Source organism: Mixophyes fleayi, chromosome 3, assembly GCF_038048845.1.
Source record: "Mixophyes fleayi isolate aMixFle1 chromosome 3, aMixFle1.hap1, whole genome shotgun sequence".
Taxonomy (NCBI): domain Eukaryota; kingdom Metazoa; phylum Chordata; class Amphibia; order Anura; family Limnodynastidae; genus Mixophyes; species Mixophyes fleayi.
Window position 1 is genome coordinate 334,739,974 of NC_134404.1, and position 20,641 is coordinate 334,760,614.

Sequence of the window (20,641 nt, forward strand, 5' to 3'; positions counted from 1 at the left end):
AACCCTGCTGGAGTTCTGCGGGAGGATTTGAACTGAGAACATAAATCACAGGAAGCAATAAACTCTTTGACGTCTCTCCTCATTGAAGGCCACCAGTAACTACGAGAGAGAATCTCAAAGGTCTTATGTTCACCGGCGTGTCCAGAAAAACGAGAGGCATGGAACCACGAAAGGATTTTCCTCCTCAGAGTAGGAGGCACGAGGGTCTTCCCAAATGGTAGCATTTTGGTGGATGAAGCAGCCAGAGAAATACATTTGGGGTCTAGAATAGCATGGTTGGGAACCTCTTCTACATCAGAGGACGTCACAAAAGCTCGAGATAGAGCGTCAGCTTTCTTGTTCTTAGCAGCTGGTTTGAAGGTTATAATTAATTCAAAACGGGAAAAGAAAAGAGACCATCTTGCTTGACGAGGGTTCAAGCATTGAGCAGATTGCAAATATGACAAGTTCTTATGATCCGTGAAGATCGTCACCGGATGGCGAGCTCCTTCCAACAAGTATCTCCATTCCTCTAATGCAGCTTTGATGGCCAGCAACTCCTTGTCCCCGATAGTATAGTTTTTCTCTGCGGGCAGAAGACCCCGAGAGTAGAAGGCACAAGGATGTAATTTTTGTTGCTCCGAGCGTTGGGAGAGAATAGCTCCTAAGCCCACATTAGAGGCATCTACTTCTAGGAAGAAGGGGAGTGTCACATCAGGTTGTCGCAGAATGGGAGCAGACGAGAAGGACTCTTTGAGGATTTGAAAGGCTTGGAGAGCCTCAGATGACCATTGCTTAGTATTAGCCCCTTTCCGAGTTAAGGCCACAATGGGAGATGCAATGGATGAGAAGTCTTGAATGAAGCGTCTATAGTAATTGGCAAAACCTAAAAAACGCTGGATGGCACGAAGAGTAGTTGGCTGAGGCCAATGTAGTACAGCATTTACTTTGTCTGGATCCATCTTCAGGCCAACTCCGGAAACTATATACCCCAAGAATGGAATCTGGGGTAACTCGAATGAACATTTTTCCAATTTACAGAACAACGAGTTTTTCCGTAGTCTGGAGAGGACCTCTGCCACATGTTGGTGATGAGAAGGCAGGTCCTGTGAGAAGATCAATATGTCGTCCAGGTAGACAACGACACATACATATAATAAGTCCCGAAAGATCTCATTGATGAAACCCTGGAAAACCGCGGGGGCATTACACAGCCCGAAGGGCATTACTAAATATTCGTAATGCCCATCTCTGGTGTTAAACGCGGTCTTCCATTCGTCACCGGAACGGATTCTAATTAAATTGTAGGCACCACGAAGATCCAACTTAGTAAATATCCGAGCTCCCTTGATGCGATCAAATAGCTCAGTGATCAGCGGAATGGGATACCGATTCTTGATAGTAATGGCGTTGAGTCCACGAAAATCTATACAAGGGCGTAATGATCCATCCTTCTTTTTGACGAAGAAGAACCCAGCTCCAGCGGGAGAGGTGGAAGGTCGAATGAACCCACGCTGGAGATTCTCCTGTATGTACTCAGATGTGGCTTGAGTTTCAGGTAACGAGAGAGGATAGACCCGACCCCTGGGAGGAGTCTTGCCAGGTAGAAGGTCGATCGGACAATCCCAAGAACGATGAGGAGGAAGACGTTCAGACTGAGCTTTATCAAACACATCGGCAAATGCAGCATACTGAGGAGGGAGTCCCGGGGAGGAAGATGAGATGGAAGATTGCTGTACTTTAAGAGGAATAACTTGAGAGAGACAACGATGGTGACATTCAGACCCCCAAGACGTAACTTGAGGGGTGCGCCAGTCAATCTGGGGAGAGTGACATTGAAGCCATGGAAGGCCTAAGACAATCGGACTTGTCGTAACTGGAAGAATTAAAAACGAAATTTCTTCATGGTGTAGTACACCAATCTGAAGGGTTACTGGAGACGTACTCTGGGTGATGAGACCATTGATGAGACGTGATCCATCTATAGCCGTCACAGTAATGGGTGTTTTTAAAGTGATCACTGGTAGGGACCATTGATTCACTAGTGATTTAGAAATGAAATTTCCTGCTGCTCCGGAATCAATCAATGCCTGTGACTCAAAGGATTTGGTAGCAAAGGAAATCGTAACATCGAAAGCGCAGACTTTAGATTTCATAGACAATGGAGAGGACTCCAGGGACCCTAACTTCACCTCTCCAGAACTAGTTAGGGCCTGGCATTTCCCGATTTCTTAGGGCAAGAGCTGAGCATATGCGTGGAATCAGCACAATAGATACAGAGTCTATTCTTTACTCTTCGTCTCCTCTCCTCTGAAGATAATTTGGAACGTCCTATCTCCATGGGAATCACAGAGGATGGAGCTGGACGAAATTGAGGGTTTGAACGAAGAGGTGCTTTGACAGCCGTTGTTTTCTCAGACTCTCTTTCACGAAATCTCATATCTACACGATGGCAAAGAGAGATCAAATCTTCTAGTGACGAAGGAAGCTCTTGGGTAGTCAGTGCATCTTTAATTTTATCGGAGAGCCCCTGCCAGAAGGCGGCAACTAATGCTTCAGTGTTCCACTGAAGTTCAGAGGCTAGGATCCTAAATTGAATGACATACTGTCCTACTGTATGGGAGCCTTGTCGCAAACGAAGAATGCTGGAAGCAGCGGAAGTCACACGACCTGGTTCATCGAACACACTTCGGAACGTGGAAATGAATTTGGCACTATCTTGTAGAATTGGATCGTTTCTCTCCCACAGAGGGGAGGCCCAAGCCAGGGCTTGTCCAGAAAACAATGAGATAAGATAGGCCACTCTGGAACGATGGGTAGAAAAATTTTGAGGTTGGAGTTCAAAATGGACTGAACATTGGTTAAGGAAACCTCTACAAGTTTTGGGGTCCCCGTCATATTTTGACGGAGTAGGCAGGTGAAGCGTAGGAGCTGTAGACACCTGGGATGGCACTGGGGAAACGGAGGCAAGCACAGGAGCTTCAATATTAGCTGTAACAGTCTGTCCAGATGTTCCTTGGGAGGTTAACGATTGGTAACATTGAAGTAACAGCTGTTGGCGAGCATCCTGTTGCTCCACACGGCTGACCAGATGCTGCAGCATCTTTTTAGCGGTAGGTTCCGTATCTGGGTCTGTCATGGCCTGATCTTACTGTCACGGGCACTAGGAGTCTTTACCCAGGGATCACCAGATGATAGGCTTACCAGAGCAGTATAGGTGGTAATATGGTACTCTGGTAGCAGGGTGATCACGGAACAGGAAATAGCAGATGATGAGATGCTCAGGAAAGTCTATGACTAGCAGCACTGGCAATATGGAGGTAGTAATACACGAGGAACTGTATGGACAAAGGACACGTGAAGGTAGTCAGTGGTCTGCGGTAGCAAGTTGTACCACTGCTATAGTGAGGAGGAATGTCCAACAGAAACGAGGAGGTGATGAGAGTCAGCGGTCTGCGGATAGCAAGTTGTACCGCTGTCTGAGTGAAGGAATGGAATCCAAGTGGAGGTATCCGGGGAGTCAGTGGTCTGCGTTAGCAAGTTGTACCACTGCTATGTGAGAGGATACTGGAACAGGTGAAACTGTAAACAGGAGTCAGTGGTCTGCCACTAGCAAGTTGTACCACTGAATATATATGTGAGGAGGTGCACGGGGAGAGACTGCAACACAATATATACACGGGCACCTTGACTTTGATCCACAGTAATATGCACAATATAAATGTATAAATGACTGAACAACACTGCCAATATAGAAAGTCTCTTGAAGTAATCCGGCATGAGATAACACAGTCAATGATGGCAGTAGAGTCAGCAGATAGTACACTCCTGAGGAGAACCAACACAGTCAATGATGGCAATAGACTCAGCGGATAGTACACTCCAGAGGAGAACCAACACAGTCCAGCAAGGTATGCAATACACAGCACAGTCAATGGGAAGTATGCATACCGTGGTTCAGGAGAAGGCAGTCAGACAGGAGTGCAGAGATACCTGAAGGGCAGGAGGCCAGCAGGATACAAGTCCCTGGATGGGTGAAGCGGGGGTCTAGCAGGTGCAGCGCACAGGTAGGTAGACCAGCAGGGAACACAGGAAGGCGTGGAGAGCGGATCAGCAGTAGATGGATGAGTAGCGCTGAGAAGTAACAGCAGCGGGTCTCTGCGGGAACAAGGAGGTAACCAATAGCAACCAGCAGGTGCAGTAACGATGGGACACCGGAGCAGAGTTGAACTGGAACAGTTGATCACGGAGAGTAGCGGGTAGCAATAGTGGCAGCAGACTCAAGGAAACACGGTAGAGTTGAAGTGATTAGAAGACTGTAGTGCACGGAGGCAGCGGATAGGAATCAGCTAAACAGTCACGATGAAACACAGACGGGTTGCAGGTTGAAGACTGTAGTGCACGGAGGCAGCGGATAGAAATCAGCTAGCAGTCACGATGATGAAACACAGACGAGTTGCAGGTTGAAGCCTGTAGTGCACGGAGGCAGCGGATAGGAATCAGCTGGCAGTCACAATCATGAACAGGTGAGTGGATGTGGTTGAAGCCTGTAGTGCACGGAGGCAGCGGATAGGCATCAGCTAACAGTCCCAATGATACATGGTAGAGTGAAGTAATTAGAAGACTGTAGTGCACGGAGGCAGCGGATAGGAATCAGCTCACAGTCACGATAATACAGTAGATGGTAGAAGTGGTATGGGAACCACAGTAGTAGAAGTGGTTTGGAAACCACAGAGGTAGAAGTGGTTTGGAAACCACAGGAATCAGCAGGGCTGAATAAACAAGGAAACACAGGAACACCTTCAGAGACTCATGGGGAATGAGACTCCAAGATCAGGCAACGTGGTGTTGACCACAGGTGCTTAATATAGGGAGGTTGCCTGATCTGCCAATTAAGTTAAAGGAACATACACTGAAGGTTTGGAAAGGGCTGCGCATGCGCAGTCCCTCAGGATAGAGGACGTCCACGGTTCCTAATAGTCCGGGAAGAAGCACTCACAGTCCGGTGAGTGACAATGTTAAAGAAGCCACCCGCCTCTCCACGGCGCTTTTGCTAATAGGGTGGTCCTAACTCTAAACAATGAGATTCCCATATATTTGGGCCATACATATGTGTTTTTAAATTAAGAGCTAACTTACCAAATAGGTACCCCAGAAGCCTCCAAATAGCAATCCAATGTCAGCACTCCCCCTCAGCTACTGTCACCAACATGCCTCTCAGACAACTGTTTTCACAATTGATCAGACTTCATAGTGCTACTAGCGTAGATGCTGAATTTGAGAGGGATCTACAGGACATCATTTCTAGATTCCAAAATACCGTTAGTCTGTACTTACACCACTGCCATAAACTAATAAGGGAACCATCAAACAACATTGGCCCATTCTACAGTCAGATACATCTTCATGCAACATCCAATGATTTTTACCTATAAAATCTAATTTGAAGATTTTTCCGTCTCAGCAGCACCCCAGGATAGCTGACAGATTTTTTACCTATCCCCACTCACATAAGAAAATCAATATTAAATATTGATTAAGTAGCACTTGCAGTTATGCTAGCAAAGCTAAAAGGACTGCTTGGGAAAAGATGGCTCACGATTGGTCCACTGTCAAAGCAGCTCCGAAAATTAACCATTTGCAGCACATTTTGGAATTTTTCAATATATAATAACTGACCATGGGGTATATTTACTAAACTGCGGGCTTGAAAAAGTGGAGATGTTGCCTATAGCAACCATTCAGATTCTAGTTATCATTTATTTAGTACAGTCTACAAAATGACAGCTAGAATCTGATTGGTTGCTTAGTAAATATACCCCTTAGTAGTTTTTAAACGCTGTGTCGTGGCAGGTAGGATATTTGCTCTTCCATGTTATTCTTTGTGTAACATCTTCTTTCTTTTTTTTCTCTTTTTCACATATTTTTTTCTATATCTATTTTATATTTTAAAATTAAATGCTTTACTTTTTAGATAATTTTTTATTATTTGTTCATATTTTATATATTTTTTCTCATTTTATCTTTGAGCTGTATATTTCCATTCATATTCCATTGGTGACTATCTACTTTTTTTATCTTTATTCCTAGTTTATACCTTCAATGGCAGCAATAACCAGCTGTGATATTTAATTTAAGATATTTGGTATTCCGTTTTATGTATTTCCTTTGATGTAGGCTCTTTTTACACCTAGCTGATATTTCTTATCGGGTTCCAGCCTGGCGCTCTGATAGGCTCACCCTTCTCTTTGGGATCACTATCTGGTTAACTCCTTGGGAGTATATTTCTCACATATCTTCTCTAGTCATTTTTTCATGACATGCATTATTCCTGCACTGTTCCTGGACTGTAATTAGGTCCTTTCTGTGATATAATTAGTATATACTATTTTTGTTCTGCCATCCCAATGTTATACCGTAAGGGCTTCATTGGTCCGCAAGTCGTTTTCAGGCATGTCACTCACAGAATCACCTATTGTTCACTGTTTGTTTATACATAAAGTTGAGTTTTTGTGTGGTTGCCTGGTGGCTATCACCTGACCCTCCCCTGTTGTACCTGGTTGTTATGGCAATAACTAGGGGCCTGATTCATTAAGGCTCTTAACTTAAGAAACTTCTTATTTCAGTCTCCTGGACAAAACCATGTTACAATGCAAGGGGTGCAAATTAGTTTTCTGTTTTGCACATAAGTTAAATACTGACTGTTTTTTTCATGTAGCACACAAATACTTGATAGCTTATTTGTAGATTGAAATTTAAAGTTGATATTTGTGTGGTACATGAAAAAAACAGTCAGTATTTAACTGGGTAGACTAAGACAAGAACTTAGGGAATCCATGTAGGCCCATGAGCCGGCTCGGTACTTTTGGGCGTCCTCGGATCTGAATCGAGGCAAAACGCCATTGTTGCATTATCGAATCATACAGGTTTTGGATTCCATAAGTGCCTCCCTCCCCAGGAGATCCAGCACCATTGCTCACACAGAAACAGGAGGGGTAGCAGTGTTCTTGTCACTCTCCAGTCTCCAGTGACATTGCTCAGTGCCTTTGCTCATACAGAAACAGGAGAGGTAGTAGTGAAGTTGTCACTGGACAGAAATTGGCTGGAAATGACTGGAAATTAATGTTATTGAGGTTAATTATAATGTAGGAACAAAAAAAGAGCCAAATTATGTGATTTTAGAAAATGAAAAGGGATTTTAGAAAAAAAAAGGGGATCTAAAAGCAAAGCCAAAACACACGAGGGCGGTTTTGCCAAAACCAAAATACGAACTTAATCCAGATCCAAAACCAGACCCAAAACCAAAACACAAAGTTAATCCAGATCCAAAACCAAAACACAGGGGGTCAGTGATCATCTCTAGCATTAATACGTCGGCTTAATATATTATGCAATAATGGGAAATGTAGCTTTATATTTTTATAGTCATACTCAGGACTATAGCGCTAATCCCTGGTTCTGCAGATAATATGATTGGACGTATTACTTCACCTTGACACATTGGCAGATTTTCCCACGATCCGTCATCTTGACATAAAGGATCCATATTGTCCAAATCCGGATAACGTGTCTGGAACCCCTCTCGACAGCTCATTATTAACTTGTCTCCAGTCTTGTACGTCTTGTTCAGGATATCAGCATCCTCGATGTATGGAGCGAGACAATCTGTGACTGTAGAAAGAAGAGACAATATGCTGTATTAGGCTAAGTACATTTCCTCATAATAAATCCTCCAACAATCTCATTTTTATTACTATTTATAGAACTATTATCATTTTTACAAAAAATATCTGGTATGCAAGAAACGCGGAATGTGTGACATTCTATGTGATGCGTTCTTGTCGCTGACACCCGGTATAGGCAGCCTGTCATAATGTCACACTCATAAGAAGAAGAAGAAAGTAGTTTTCAGAGACCATGAGCTCTCTCTCAGTAAGTTTTCCTGGGCTTGTTCACACTTCAGCTTGCCACTGATGAGTCTTGATCACCACCCTTTAAATAGGACGATGTTTCCCAAACCTGGTCTTCAAACACCTACAACAGGTCTTGTTTTCTGGATTTCTTTAATCATACACAGAGAGGTTAATCTATCTGGCTGAGTAAGTAATCTACCTGGTCAATCACAGAAAAAAAGCAGCGTATTCTCTGGGCCTGAGTCATTAAGGAAAGTAAAGCAAACAATGGAGCAAATGCTCTCCGGGACATACCATGTTACAATGCAAGGGGTGCAAATTAGTTTATTATTTTGCACATAAGATAAATATTGGCTGTTTTTTCATCTAGCACACAAATACTTGATAGCTTTATTTTTACACTGAAATATAAAGTTGATCTAGGACATGCCCTACCCCAACTATAAATCTGTCCCCACATCATCATCATCATTTATTTATATAGCGCCACTGATTCTGCAGCGCTGTACAGAGAACTCATTCACATCAGTCCCTGCCCCATTGGAGCTTACAGTCTAAATTTGCTAACACACACACACACACACACACACACAGACAGAGAGACACTAGGGTCAATTTTGATAGCAGCCAATTAACCTATTAGTATCTTTTTAGAGTGTGGGAGGAAACCGGAGCACCCGGAGGAAACCCACGCAAACACGGGGAGAACATACAAACTCCACACATATAAGGCCACGATCGGGAATTGAACTCATGACCCCAGTGCTGTGAGGCAGAAGTGATAACCACATAGCCATCGTGCTGCCCCACATATTAAATTTACCTCCCCCTCCCATGCAACATGGTTTTGCCCAGGTGCAAATTTACTCCTTTTGTATGCTTTGCTCTCCTTAATGACTCGAGCTCTCTGTGTGTTAATGTATACAATCCCTAAGCAAAAATGTCTCTATTTTTCAGTATTACCCCACTGTACCATACAATTCTCGTTTCTACATGTTCAATGTCATTCTTAGTATGAATTTTTTATTCTCTGAGTTAGTATTTCAGCATGAGCATTTAAAAAGCTAAAACGTATGTTATAATTAAATTCAGTGAACATGACATGATGGGGATTGGGGTGCTCCAAGGTCCACAGACCCGGGATAGCGATGCACCGGCACAGCAGCAATGTGTGGAAACTAATGAACGCTGAAAAGGAATTCAAAATGTTGGCAAGTATGTAATTACATTCTCATAACAGCTCTTAGTCAGTGGAGCGGCTGCATCGCCCCAAATCACATTCAGTCAGTGGTGTTATATTTTACATGGCCATTTACTGCATCTGCTATACTTATTGCTCATACCACAAGAGTGTACACTTGTGTCACACAGGAAAACGAGCAGCTAAACGTCAGTACTATGTGATGTCATTTTAACAATGGGAGTGGGCAAACATGTAGACATTACGTTACTTAGAGCAAATGGGAACCTTTTGGACAAAGAAGTATCAGTGGAAGTGTGGTCATTCAAGATGTTCTTCGATCAAATTTCAATTGAAGCTAATAATGAGAAAAGGAAATGATTATTTCTTAAATATTCCAGATTCTTTTCCTAAGAGACATCATGGTGGGTGTATTCTACATCTTGCAAAAGCAGGCAGGTGGCAAGCTTATTAAGGTGGTGGAAATGGAAGTAGAAGTAGTACGTATTCTGTTTGTAAAAGAAGGTCAGTAGAGGTTAAAGGACGGTCAGTAGAGGTTAAAGGAAGGTCAGTAGCGCTTAAAGGAAGGTCAGTAGAGGTTAAAGAAAGGTCAATAGCGCTTAAAGGAAGGTCAATAGCGCTTAAAGGAAGGTCAGTAGAGGTTAAAGGAAGGTCAGTAGCACTTAAAGGAAGGTCAGTAGCACTTAAAGGAAGGTCAATAAAGGTTAAAGGAAGGTCCGTAGAAGTTAAAGGAAGATCAGTAGCGCTTAAAGGAAGGTCAATAGAGGTTAAACGAAGGTCAATAGCTCTTAAAGGAAGGTCAGCAGAGGTAAAGGAACGTCAGCAGAGGTCAAAGGAACGTCAGCAGAGGTTAAAGGAAGGTCAGTAGAGGTTAAAGGAAGGTCAGCAGAGGTTAAAGGAAGGTCAGTAGCGATTAAAGGAACGTCAGCAGAGATCAAAGGAAGGTCAGTAGAGGTTTAAGGAAGGTCAGTAGCTCTTAAAGGAAGGTCAGTAGCTCTTAAAGGAAGGTCAGCATAGGCTAAAGGAAGGTCAGTAAAGGTTTAAGGAAGGTCAGTAGTTCTTAAAGGAAGGTCAGCAGAGGTTTAAGGAATGTCAGTAGCGCTTAAAGGAAGGTCAGCAGAGGTTAAAGGAACGTCAGCAGAGGTCAAAGGAAGGTCAGCAGAGGTTAAAGGAAGGTCAGCAGAGGTTAAAGGAAGGTCAGTAGAGGTTTAAGTAAGGTCAGTAGCTCTTAAAGGAAGGTCAGTAGAGGTTAAAGGAACATCAGTAGAGATCAAAGGAAGGTCAGTAGAGGTTTAAGGAAGGTCAGTAGCTCTTAAAGGAAGGTCAGTAGCTCTTAAAGGAAGGTCAGCAAAGGTTAAAGGAAGGTCAGTAGAGGTTTAAGGAAGGTCAATAGCTCTTAAAGGAAGGTCAGTAGAGGTTTAAGGTATGTCAGTAGCTCTTAAAGGAAAGTCAGTAGAGGTTTAAGGAAGGTCAGTAGCCCATAAAGGAAGGTCAGTAGAGGTTTAAGGAATGTCAGTAGCTCTTAAAGGAAGGTCAGTAGAGGTTTAAGGAATGTCAGTAGCTCTTAAAGGAAGGTCAGTAGAGGTTTAAGGAAGGTCAGTAGCCCATAAAGGAAGGTCAGTAGTGGTTAAAGGAAGGTCAGCAAAGGTTAAAGGAAGGTCAGTAGAGGTTTAAGGAATGTCAGTAGCTCTTAAAGGCAGGTCAGTAGAGGTTTAAGGAAGGTCAGTAGCCCATAAAGGAAGGTCAGTAGTGGTTAAAGGAAGGCCAGTAAAGGTTAAAGGAAGGTCAGTAGAGGTTTAAGGAAGGTCAGTAGAGGTTTAAGGAAATTCAGTAGCTCTTAAAGGAAGGTCAGTAGAGGTTTAAGGAAGGTCAGTAGCTCTTAAAGGAAGGTCAGTAGAGGTTTAAGGAATGTCAGTAGCTCTTAAAGGAAGGTCAGTAGAGGTTTAAGGAATGTTAGTAGCTCTTAAAGGAAGGTCAGTAGAGGTTAAAGGAAGGTCAGTAGCCCTTAAAGGAAGGTCAGTAATGGTTAAAGGAAGGTCAGTAGCACTTAAAGGAAGGCCAATAGAGGTTAAAGGTCAGTAGAGGTTAATGGAAGGTCAGTAGTGGTTAAAGGAAGGTCAGTAGCGCTTAAAGGAAGGTCAATAGAGGTTAAAGGTCAGTAGAGGTTAAATGAAGATCAGTATCACTTAAAGAAAGGTGAGTAACGGTTAAAGTAGTGACAAGGCTTCGAAGCTGTGACCAGAAACTCTGTTATGACCATTTTCATTAGACAGGCAGCTCTATGCATTCAGGCTGGATACATCTATGAGCTGGGTCTCTAAAGCCCAGTTGCTGATCCCCTAAAATAATTACTGAAGAGTTATCAGAGATACTGATCGCTAAAGTCAGGATTCGCAGCTTAGCCGGGCTGGTCCACAAGTGTCTCACATTCCCAATCAGGTATGTCCACCATATATGAAGCACAGAACCGTTTCCTGGGCATCTCCAAAAATAGGTGGGGCTAGATTTTTTTCTGTTTATGTGTTCAAATTCACAATATTAAATTATTGCAATGCAAAATTTAGTAAATAATAGGTTTACTTTATTTCTAGAGCTCCTGGATTTTGTAATATATTTGAATTTTGTCCACTGGCAACATGAAACTTAGGAACAAAATACATACCTGCCGTTCTTGTTTTGTTATTACACCATTATTTTCCTCTTTATCTGCTGCCTAAAGGAACAATCTGAGCCAAATAAATTGGCACCAAGATTACAGGGAAGGAACTTTGTGTCTCCAATTCCAGGTAAGCGCGAGACGGATTGTTACATAAATAGACCAGAGCAGCGACGGCTTGAGATGGCCAAACAAATGAAAATGAAATCAATACTAAGTTTATAATTGCTGAATTTATACATAAGCTTTACGTGTATTTATGCGGCGCTGCGAGCAGAGATGGAACAAAGCCCAAAGTTACTGCAGCCTGTAAAATCAAATTAAAATATAGATTAAAATAATACAAAGACTGCTCTTTAAGAAAAGTGTTTTAGCATAATGAGTGCGTTGTTTGTTTGTGTTGATCATCTGCCCACAAGAAGCAGATCTTGTAGTAGTCAACGAGTCATGGGAGATCATATTGGCAACACGAGAATTAATGTTTTTTTTAGACTAAGAAACCTTTGTAATTTTTAACAAATTTACTATTTATAATATTACATACTTGCCTACTTTCAGGCAGTGACATCCGGTAGATCCCGGGCAGGGGGCGTGACTAGAGGATGGGAGGGGGCTGGGCACGCTCAATCGCATCATTTTGCCCCCGCCCCAGTGAAGGAAATTACGTTTTGTCGCGGTGGGCGACAAAATGACGCGATTCACCGCAAATCTCATTATTTTGGCCAGGGAATTGCAGGATGCGGGAGACTTGCCTGCTCTCCCGGGAGTCCGGGAGACCGACCCGGATTTCGGGAGTTTCCCAGACATTCCGGGAAAGTTGGCAAGTATGTAATATCAATGTGTAGTACTTACTAGAAATATATAAATATTCCACTGATACTTAGAAAAGGCAGGGACAATTCCTGCCCTGTGCTTTCCATAAAATGCTTAATATAATAAACAGTCCCCATCTTTACATCCCTTCTTACCAATCTACTACTAATAATAGAGGACACAACATAGACATTGGCAAATAAAGGAGTTTATTAAAATACCAACATTCTACGGTGGAGGAGAAAATGATGAGCAGTTTCGGCTATGCTCCTAATATCGCAGATAGGGTCTTTTACCCTCTCGAATCGTATCATATTGGCCCCCGTGACGCAATGTCTTGAAAGCATCATTTTGCCGCGGGGGCGGGGCCAGAATGACGCGACTCACCGCAAGCAGCGTCATTGAGTCTCCCATCCTGCCCACTTCACTAGGAAATGTCAGGAAAAAGTCCCGCATCGGGAATAAAAATAGCACACGGCCATCAAGCCGAAGGATATGGGAACCCAAACAAAAACCGCCCTGAGCAATTAAATTACCTACAGATGACCTCCAAAAATAGGGAGGGATGCCGGGCAACCTGTCCTCCAGACTAGGGGCAGAACACCATCAGCCGGGGAAATTTATGATGACACAACATGGGTGTACCCAAGGCTCAATCTGCCTGCTCACTAACCCCTCAGAGAGGGATCAACACACACCTCAGACTTTAGTTTCCCTCAGGCTTAATTCATCGCTCAGTTCTAATTCTGGCTGCAGTCCTCCAGAGTAGAAGGCTCTGTACTCTTCTAAGGGCGCCTCACAGAGATTTTGAATTAGTGGCGCTATATAAAATGATGATGATGATGATGATGATGATGATGATGATGTAGGGGCCAGAAATCATCCAGAAGTTGTATACATTACTTTTGACATAGAACAAATGAAAATTACATCTTGGGGTATATAAAAACATTCAGGACCCACTGTTGTGATCTGTTATTTCAGCCCACTGATGGTGACGCGGGACGTGGGATATTGTATCTTGTGCTTATCCTGAAAACTTAAATGTAAAAACAGGTACAAGTGAAGTCTCCATGTCTGAACATGAATGAATATGCTTTAAAACACTGGGGGGGGGGGGTACATTTATCAAGCTGCGGGTTTCCCGGCGGGTTTGAAACTGGAGATGTTGCCTACAGCAACCAATCAGATTCTAGATGTCCTTTTGTAGAATGTACTAAATAAATGATAACTAGATTGGTTGCTATAGGCAACATCTCCACTTTTTCAAACCCAAGGTTGATAAATTTACCCCCAGGTATGTTTAAACACTCAGCTTTACACATTATACATGTTTTCCCAAAAGCAACAAATCAAAGTTTTCCTGTGTTTGTATTGAATTGTGACTAATATATAATAACCGAATACTTTTTTGGGAGCAGTGAGGCTTCAGCTAGATCTATTGTTAAAGTCAAGTAACGCTATCTTGAGATGGCGTTACATTGCTATGAAAAGCTTTGATTTTTCGCAACTTGATAAGTTGCCTAATACCGAAGAGGTGTATGGGGACTGCAGTAAGTGCCATTAAATAGGCTAGCGATGGTTAACCCTTCATTAACAATAAGAAACAGCGTTAAAAGAGCCTTGCGTTACCGCTTGTTTAATAGACCCCATTGTAAAGGAATGCCTGGTTCCTACATTGTGACTGGATGCCCGGCTCCCTCCCTTGGACAGAAGGCCTCTCTCTCTCATTGTGACGTAAATCTCGGTTGCCCCGTTTGATGGAATTCCTGTCTCATTCATCATCATCATCATCATTTATTTATATAGCACCACTAATTCCGCAGTGCTGTACAGAGAACTCGTTTACATCAGTCCTTGCCCCATAGGAGATTACAGTTTAAATTCCCTAATATAGACACACACTCACACACAGACACAGTCAGATAGGGAGACAGACAGACAGAGAGGGAGAGACTAGGGTCAATTTTGATAGCAGCCAATTAACCTACCAGTATGTTTTTGGAGTGTGGGAGGAAACCAGAGCACCCGGAGGAAACCCTCGCAAACACAGGGAGAACATACAAACTCCACACAGATAAGGCCATGGTCGGGAATTGAACTCATGACCCCGGTGCTGTGAGGCAGAAGTGATAACCACTACTCGGACAGAATAGCAGTCTGCGTTCCTGCGAAGCACTGCTCAGTTACAGCTGTTTGCAGGAATATGTGTGTTAAGAATATATCAATGAATCACTCAGTGAATAATGAGATTGCTCACATAATATGACCGAGTGAATGCATTAGATGATTAGACACGCAATCAATAGGCAGTCGCACAGTCACGATGCAGGATGGAGATGCCACCTATTATACTATTCTCCTGTAAGATCACACTGTCATTTAATCTTTACACTATAAATAGGATTAAACGGTAGGATCATAAAGAGCTTAGAACTTTCAAAACAATGGGGCACATTTATCAATATTCACATAAAGTGAAAAGTAGTTTTCAATCCTTATCGCAATGATAAGGATTGAACTACTTCTCACATTTATGTACAGCCCTGCACAGAAACAGCAGTTCCGAAAAACTGCTGTTTCAGTGATAAAAAAAATCATACTTACCCCCCTCTTCGGAAGCGCTGTCTTCGGGTCTTCTCTTCACTCTTCAATTGCGCATGTCCAGTTCCAAGAACTGGACATGCGCACACAGATCCCCTCTCTGTCTCTGCAACTATCGTTGCAGAGAGAGCGCGCTGAGTGACAGGGAGGGATCATGTGATCCCTCCACACATGCGCTGTCCAGCTCTGCTCTCCGGAGCAGAGCTGACAGCATTAGATTTCCTCAATTCCGATGATGTATGCCAGCTTCAGCTGATGTACATTAACATGACAAGTTCCCGAAAAAAAAGTTTTTTCGGGACTTGTTAGATTGCGGCCAGGAGCAGTCACCATTCTGTTGAATGGTGACTGCTCCCAAAAACGAAGAGGAATGCAAAGCAGCAGATATCCATGATATCTGCTGCGATGCCCCCTTAATAAATTTACGGAGGACACTGTGGGACCTTAATGACCCGTTAAAAGCACTATCGTGCTTTATTAAATATGCCCCTAAGTTACCGTGGCATGTTTTACAATAAGACAGCAGTATCATTTCTATATAAAGACTATAAGATTGTAAGCTCTGGAGAGCAGGGTCTTCTTACCTCTCTGTCTCACGTCCGCACCTCTTCATCCATCTCATATCTAACAGGACAGACGTGTCCTGCGTGCTCTCCGTTGGAGCCCAGCCTGCAAACCTTATGGGCCCCGCATTCATTCTCGGAGATGCCTGCCTCCTCTGCCTCCTTACCTGATGCCGATTCCTGGTGACTTCCGCCTCCCTTGATGCATCTCCCTGCCACCTGCCGTCTCCACTCTGGGCCGTGGCTTCGGCCTCACTCCCCGGCCACTCCTGACTCCTCCGCTCAGCTAACTGCTGTCTACTGCTGTCTACTGGCCCACCTGCAACCTGCTGCCTTCCTGCACCCACCATTCCTGCTCCGTATCTGTTCTACTCACCGGGTCCTGCAGTCTTCTGGACGCCGCTTCCAGCCTCCACGTGCCGCGGATCTCCTCACCGGGTGATGACTCCTGCAGTCTTCTGGACCTCCACGACGCCGCTTCCAGCCTCCACATGCTGCTGATCCCCTTCAAGTCCTCTGGTCGCTGATCCTCCTGCCTGCGGTCCCTGGCTTCTGCTGCTCTGTTACCAGCTCTCTTGCTGCGGATCCTCCTGTCCGGTGCCTTCTGATGCCACTCTGTAACCATCTCTCTGGCTGCCGATCCTGTGGTCTCCTGTTGCTCTGTTCCAGTGGCCTCTTCCTGCCCTCCAGTCCTGACGCTGCTGTTCTCCTGCGGTTTCCCTTCCAGTGCTGTCTCCCATGACCTCCAGCTACTCCGATTCCTGAGGCGTCCCCACTGCTCCGGCTGTTCATCCATCTGAACTCTGGTCCGTTGGCCTGTCCCTCAGGATCTCTGACAAACCTGGACCCTCCTGCTCCTGAACGCTGGTCCCCACAAACTACTCCTGCTCCTGTGATTACCTGGAACTCTCCCAAACTCTCCCGGTACCTGCACTCTGTAGCCCTCACTGCCTTTTGTTGTGTTTCATTTGATCATACCACCAATCCATTTATTTAATTTAATTTTTATCTATTTTTCCCACTTTTCATTTTAGTATTACCCACTCTCCATTGCTTAGATTGTATTTTCATTCATTTCACTGTGTTTTTCATTCATTTCACCATACCACCTATCCATTTATTTTATTTATTCCACCTTTATTTTATTGTTCCCCACTGTACATTGTCCTCATTGCTCACCACACCACCAATCTATTTAAGCTAATCCATTTATTTTATTTACTCCACCTTATTTTATTGTTCCCCACAGTACATTGTCTACACCGCTTAGATCGTGACTTCAATCTACTTAAGTTAATCTATTTATTTTATTTATTCCACCTTTATTCTACTGTTCCCCACTGTACATTGTCGTCACTGCTTAAATCGTGATCATTATTATATCTCATTCATTTCACCCCACCGCCTATCTATTTAAGTTATCTATTTATTTTATTTATTCCACCTTTATTTTTGTTCCCCACTTTACATTGTCTACACCGCTTGATCGTGATTTCATTCTCCTCCACTTCACATTGTTATTGCTCTGCCACTGCTCTTCTCCTTTTACATTGTCCACATTGCTTTCATTGGTTTCACTGCTTTGTCTCCGCTTCTAATTTGATCTGTTCCACTTCGAACTCCCTCCCGCTGCCCTCCTCTCTGTACTTCTCCCCCTCTCCTCCCCGCTTCCTCCAGCCGTTCTCTTATTCCCCTGTCTGTCATCATGCCGCCTCGCTCCTTTCCTATACCCATCCTCTCCCCCAGCCCCCGCCAAGGGCCCATATCTCTCTATCCTATCTCTCACCCCCACCCTCGCACCATCAACCCTGACAATCTCATCCATATCTCCTCTTCTTCGTCCCTCCCTTTTTCGTGTGCCCTCTGGAACTCCAGGTCTGTCTGTAACAAACTGTCCTCCATTCACGACCTCTTCATCTCTAACTCTCTTAATCTTCTTGCCATAACTGAAACCTGGCTCACTTCTTCTGATACTGCCTCTCCTGCCGCTCTCTCCTATGGGGGCCTCTCTTTCACCCACTCCACCAGACCAGACGAGCGTCCAGGAGGGGGAGTGGGCCTCCTCCTATCCCCTAACTGCACTTTTCGGGTCATACCTACTCTACCTTCCCTCTCCTTCTCCTCCTTTGAAGTCCACTCCATTCGGCTCTTTTCCCCCATCCACCTCCGTGTCTCCGTCATCTACCGTCCCCCTGGCCCTACCTCTCTTTTTCTCGACAACTTCGCCGCCTGGCTCCCCCACTATCTTTCCTCTGACCTGCCCTCCATTATACTGGGTGACTTCAACATCCCTGTTGACAACTGTACTGACCCTGCCACCATAAAACTTCTCACTCTTTCCTCCTCCCTTGGCCTCACTCAGTGGACCTCCTCCCCTACCCACTGTCTTGGTCACTCCCTCGACCTTGTCTTCTCTAACCTCTGTGATCTCTCTGACTTCTCCAACTCTCCCTTCCCACTCTCTGACCACCATCTCCTCTCCTTTTCTCTGTCCTCCTCCCCTTCTCCCACCTCGCCTAAAGCCACCCTCACCAGGCGCAACCTTGACGCTATTGACCCCATCTCCTTCTCTGCCTCTCTTGAAACTCTCCTATCACCCCTTCCCTCTCTGGCCTGCCCTGATCAGGCATCCTCTCTCTACAACCAATCCCTCACTACTGCCCTGGACACCGTCGCCCCGGCCTCTTCTATCCGCCGTCGTCGCCTTACTCCCCAACCCTGGCACTCCAAACTCACCCGCTCCCTCCAAAAGTGCTCTCGTACAGCTGAACGCCTCTGGAGGAAATCTCGTTCCCTGGCTGACTTCCTTCACTTCAAATTCATCCTCTCCTCTTTCTGCTCTGCCCTGTCCCTCGCTAAACAATCCTTCTTCAAGTCGCTCATCTCTTCTCAGTCCTCCAACCCCCGCCGCCTCTTTGCCACATTCAACTCCCTCCTCTACCCCCCCCTCCCACTGTCCCGCCTTCCCTCTCTGCGTCTGACTTCGCCTCCTTTTTCTCCTCCAAAATTGAAGCCATCAGACGCAACATCTCCTCCTCCCACCACTCTCCCCCCATCCCCACCGCTTCACCTCCCGCCATCAACCAGCTGTGGTCCTCCTTCATCCCCACATCAGGTGAAGAAGTTCGCTCCCTTATTCTTTCCTCTCCACCCTCTACCTGTCCTCTTGATCCCATCCCCTCGCACCTCCTTCGCTCTCTCTCTCCTACTGCCTGCTCCTACCTCGCACACCTCTTCAACCTATCACTCTCCTCTGGCATTGTCCCATCCTCATTCAAACATGCTCTTATCTCCCCTATCCTTAAGAAACCCAATCTTGACCCCACCTCTCTTGCTAACTACCGCCCTATCTCTCTTCTCCCATATGCCTCCAAATTACTTGAGCGGATTGTCTGCAGCCGCCTCACCAGACACCTCTCTGACAACTCCCTCCTTGACCCTCTCCAATCCGGCTACCGCCCCCTCCACTCCACTGAAACAGCCCTGGCTAAAGTTACTGATGATCTCCTATCAGCCAAATCCAAGGATCACTACTCCATACTCATCCTCCTTGACCTCTCCGCAGCCTTCGACACCGTGGACCATCCCCTCCTACTGCAAACTCTTCTTTCACTCGGCCTCTCTGGCTCTGTCCATGCCTGGTTCACCTCATACCTTGCTAATCGCTCCTTCTCCGTATCCACGTCTGGTTCTTCCTCCACCCCCTCCCCTCTCCCTGTTGGAGTCCCTCAGGGCTCTGTTCTTGGCCCTTTACTCTTTTCGCTCTATACTTCCTCCCTTGGGGCTCTCATCTCCTCTTTCGGTCTTCAGTATCACCTATATGCTGATGATATTCAACTCTACATCTCTTCTCCTGATCTTTCCTCCTCCCTCCTGTCTCGTGTAACTGACTGCCTCTCAGCCATCTCATCCTGGATGTCCTCTCGCTTTCTTAAAATTAACATCTCCAAAACCGAACTCATTGTCTTTCCCCCACCCAGGCTCCCTTCTCACCATGACCTCTCTATCGTTGTTAACAACTCCACTATCTCCTCTGTCACCCAACTCCGCTGCCTAGGTGTCACTCTCGACTCCTCTCTCTCTTTTGCCCCCCACATTCAATCCCTTGCCCAAGCCTGTCGCTTCCAACTCCGTAACATTGCCCGCATCCGTCTCTTCCTCTCTCAAGATGCCACCAAAACTATCATCCATGCCCTCATCATCTCCCGTCTCAACTACTGCAACCTCCTTCTTTCTGGCCTCCCCTGCTCCCACCTTGTCCCCCTCCGCTCTATACTCAATGCGGCTGCGAGACTCATCTTCCTCTCACGCCGCTCCTCCTCTGCCTCCCCTCTCTGTCTTTCCTTACACTGGCTCCCCTTCCCCCACAGAATCCTTTTCAAACTCCTCACCACCACTTACAAGGCTCTCTCTCAGTCTACTGCCCCTTACATCTCTAACCTCCTCTCCATTCACACTCCCGCCCGCTCCCTGCGCTCGGCCAATGATCGCCGCCTCTCCTCCACTCTGATCACCTCTTCCCACTCTAGAATCCAAGACTTCTCCCGTGCTGCACCCCTTCACTGGAACGACCTCCCTCGCTCCATTCGTCTCTCACCCAATCTGTGCTCCTTCAAGCGGGCACTTAAAACTCACCTGTTCCTTAAGGCCTACCAACCATCCACTTAACCTCTCTCCTCTTCTGCTTCTCCCCTGCCCCCTTTCTCTCTCCCCGTTGCTTCACTGGCTCCCTTTTGTGCCTGACTTTGTTTACCCTCCCTTAGGATGTAAGCTCGAATGAGCAGGGCCCTCTTCCCTCCTGTCTCCATACCTGTTCTTCTGCTCCGTCTCTACTGTATCTGCCTGCTTGGAGTTTCTGAAGTACTGGTACTTTGTGTTTATTGTCCTGTACTGTTTTACCCTGTATAGTCTA

The 20,641-nt window shown here is 45.2% G+C and overlaps 1 protein-coding gene across 5 annotated transcripts in view; it reads right to left on the reverse strand.

Annotated features, from left to right (window-relative positions):
• SUSD4 (sushi domain containing 4) overlaps positions 1 to 20,641 on the reverse strand; it is a 192,383-nt gene that overhangs the window by 43,638 nt on the left and 128,104 nt on the right. For all 5 annotated transcript variants that reach the window (XM_075204309.1, XM_075204308.1, XM_075204310.1 and 2 more), the window contains one exon: positions 7,471 to 7,650. In XM_075204309.1, coding sequence (XP_075060410.1) covers positions 7,471 to 7,650 — 180 coding nt within the window. The remainder of the gene's footprint in view (positions 1 to 7,470; positions 7,651 to 20,641) is intronic.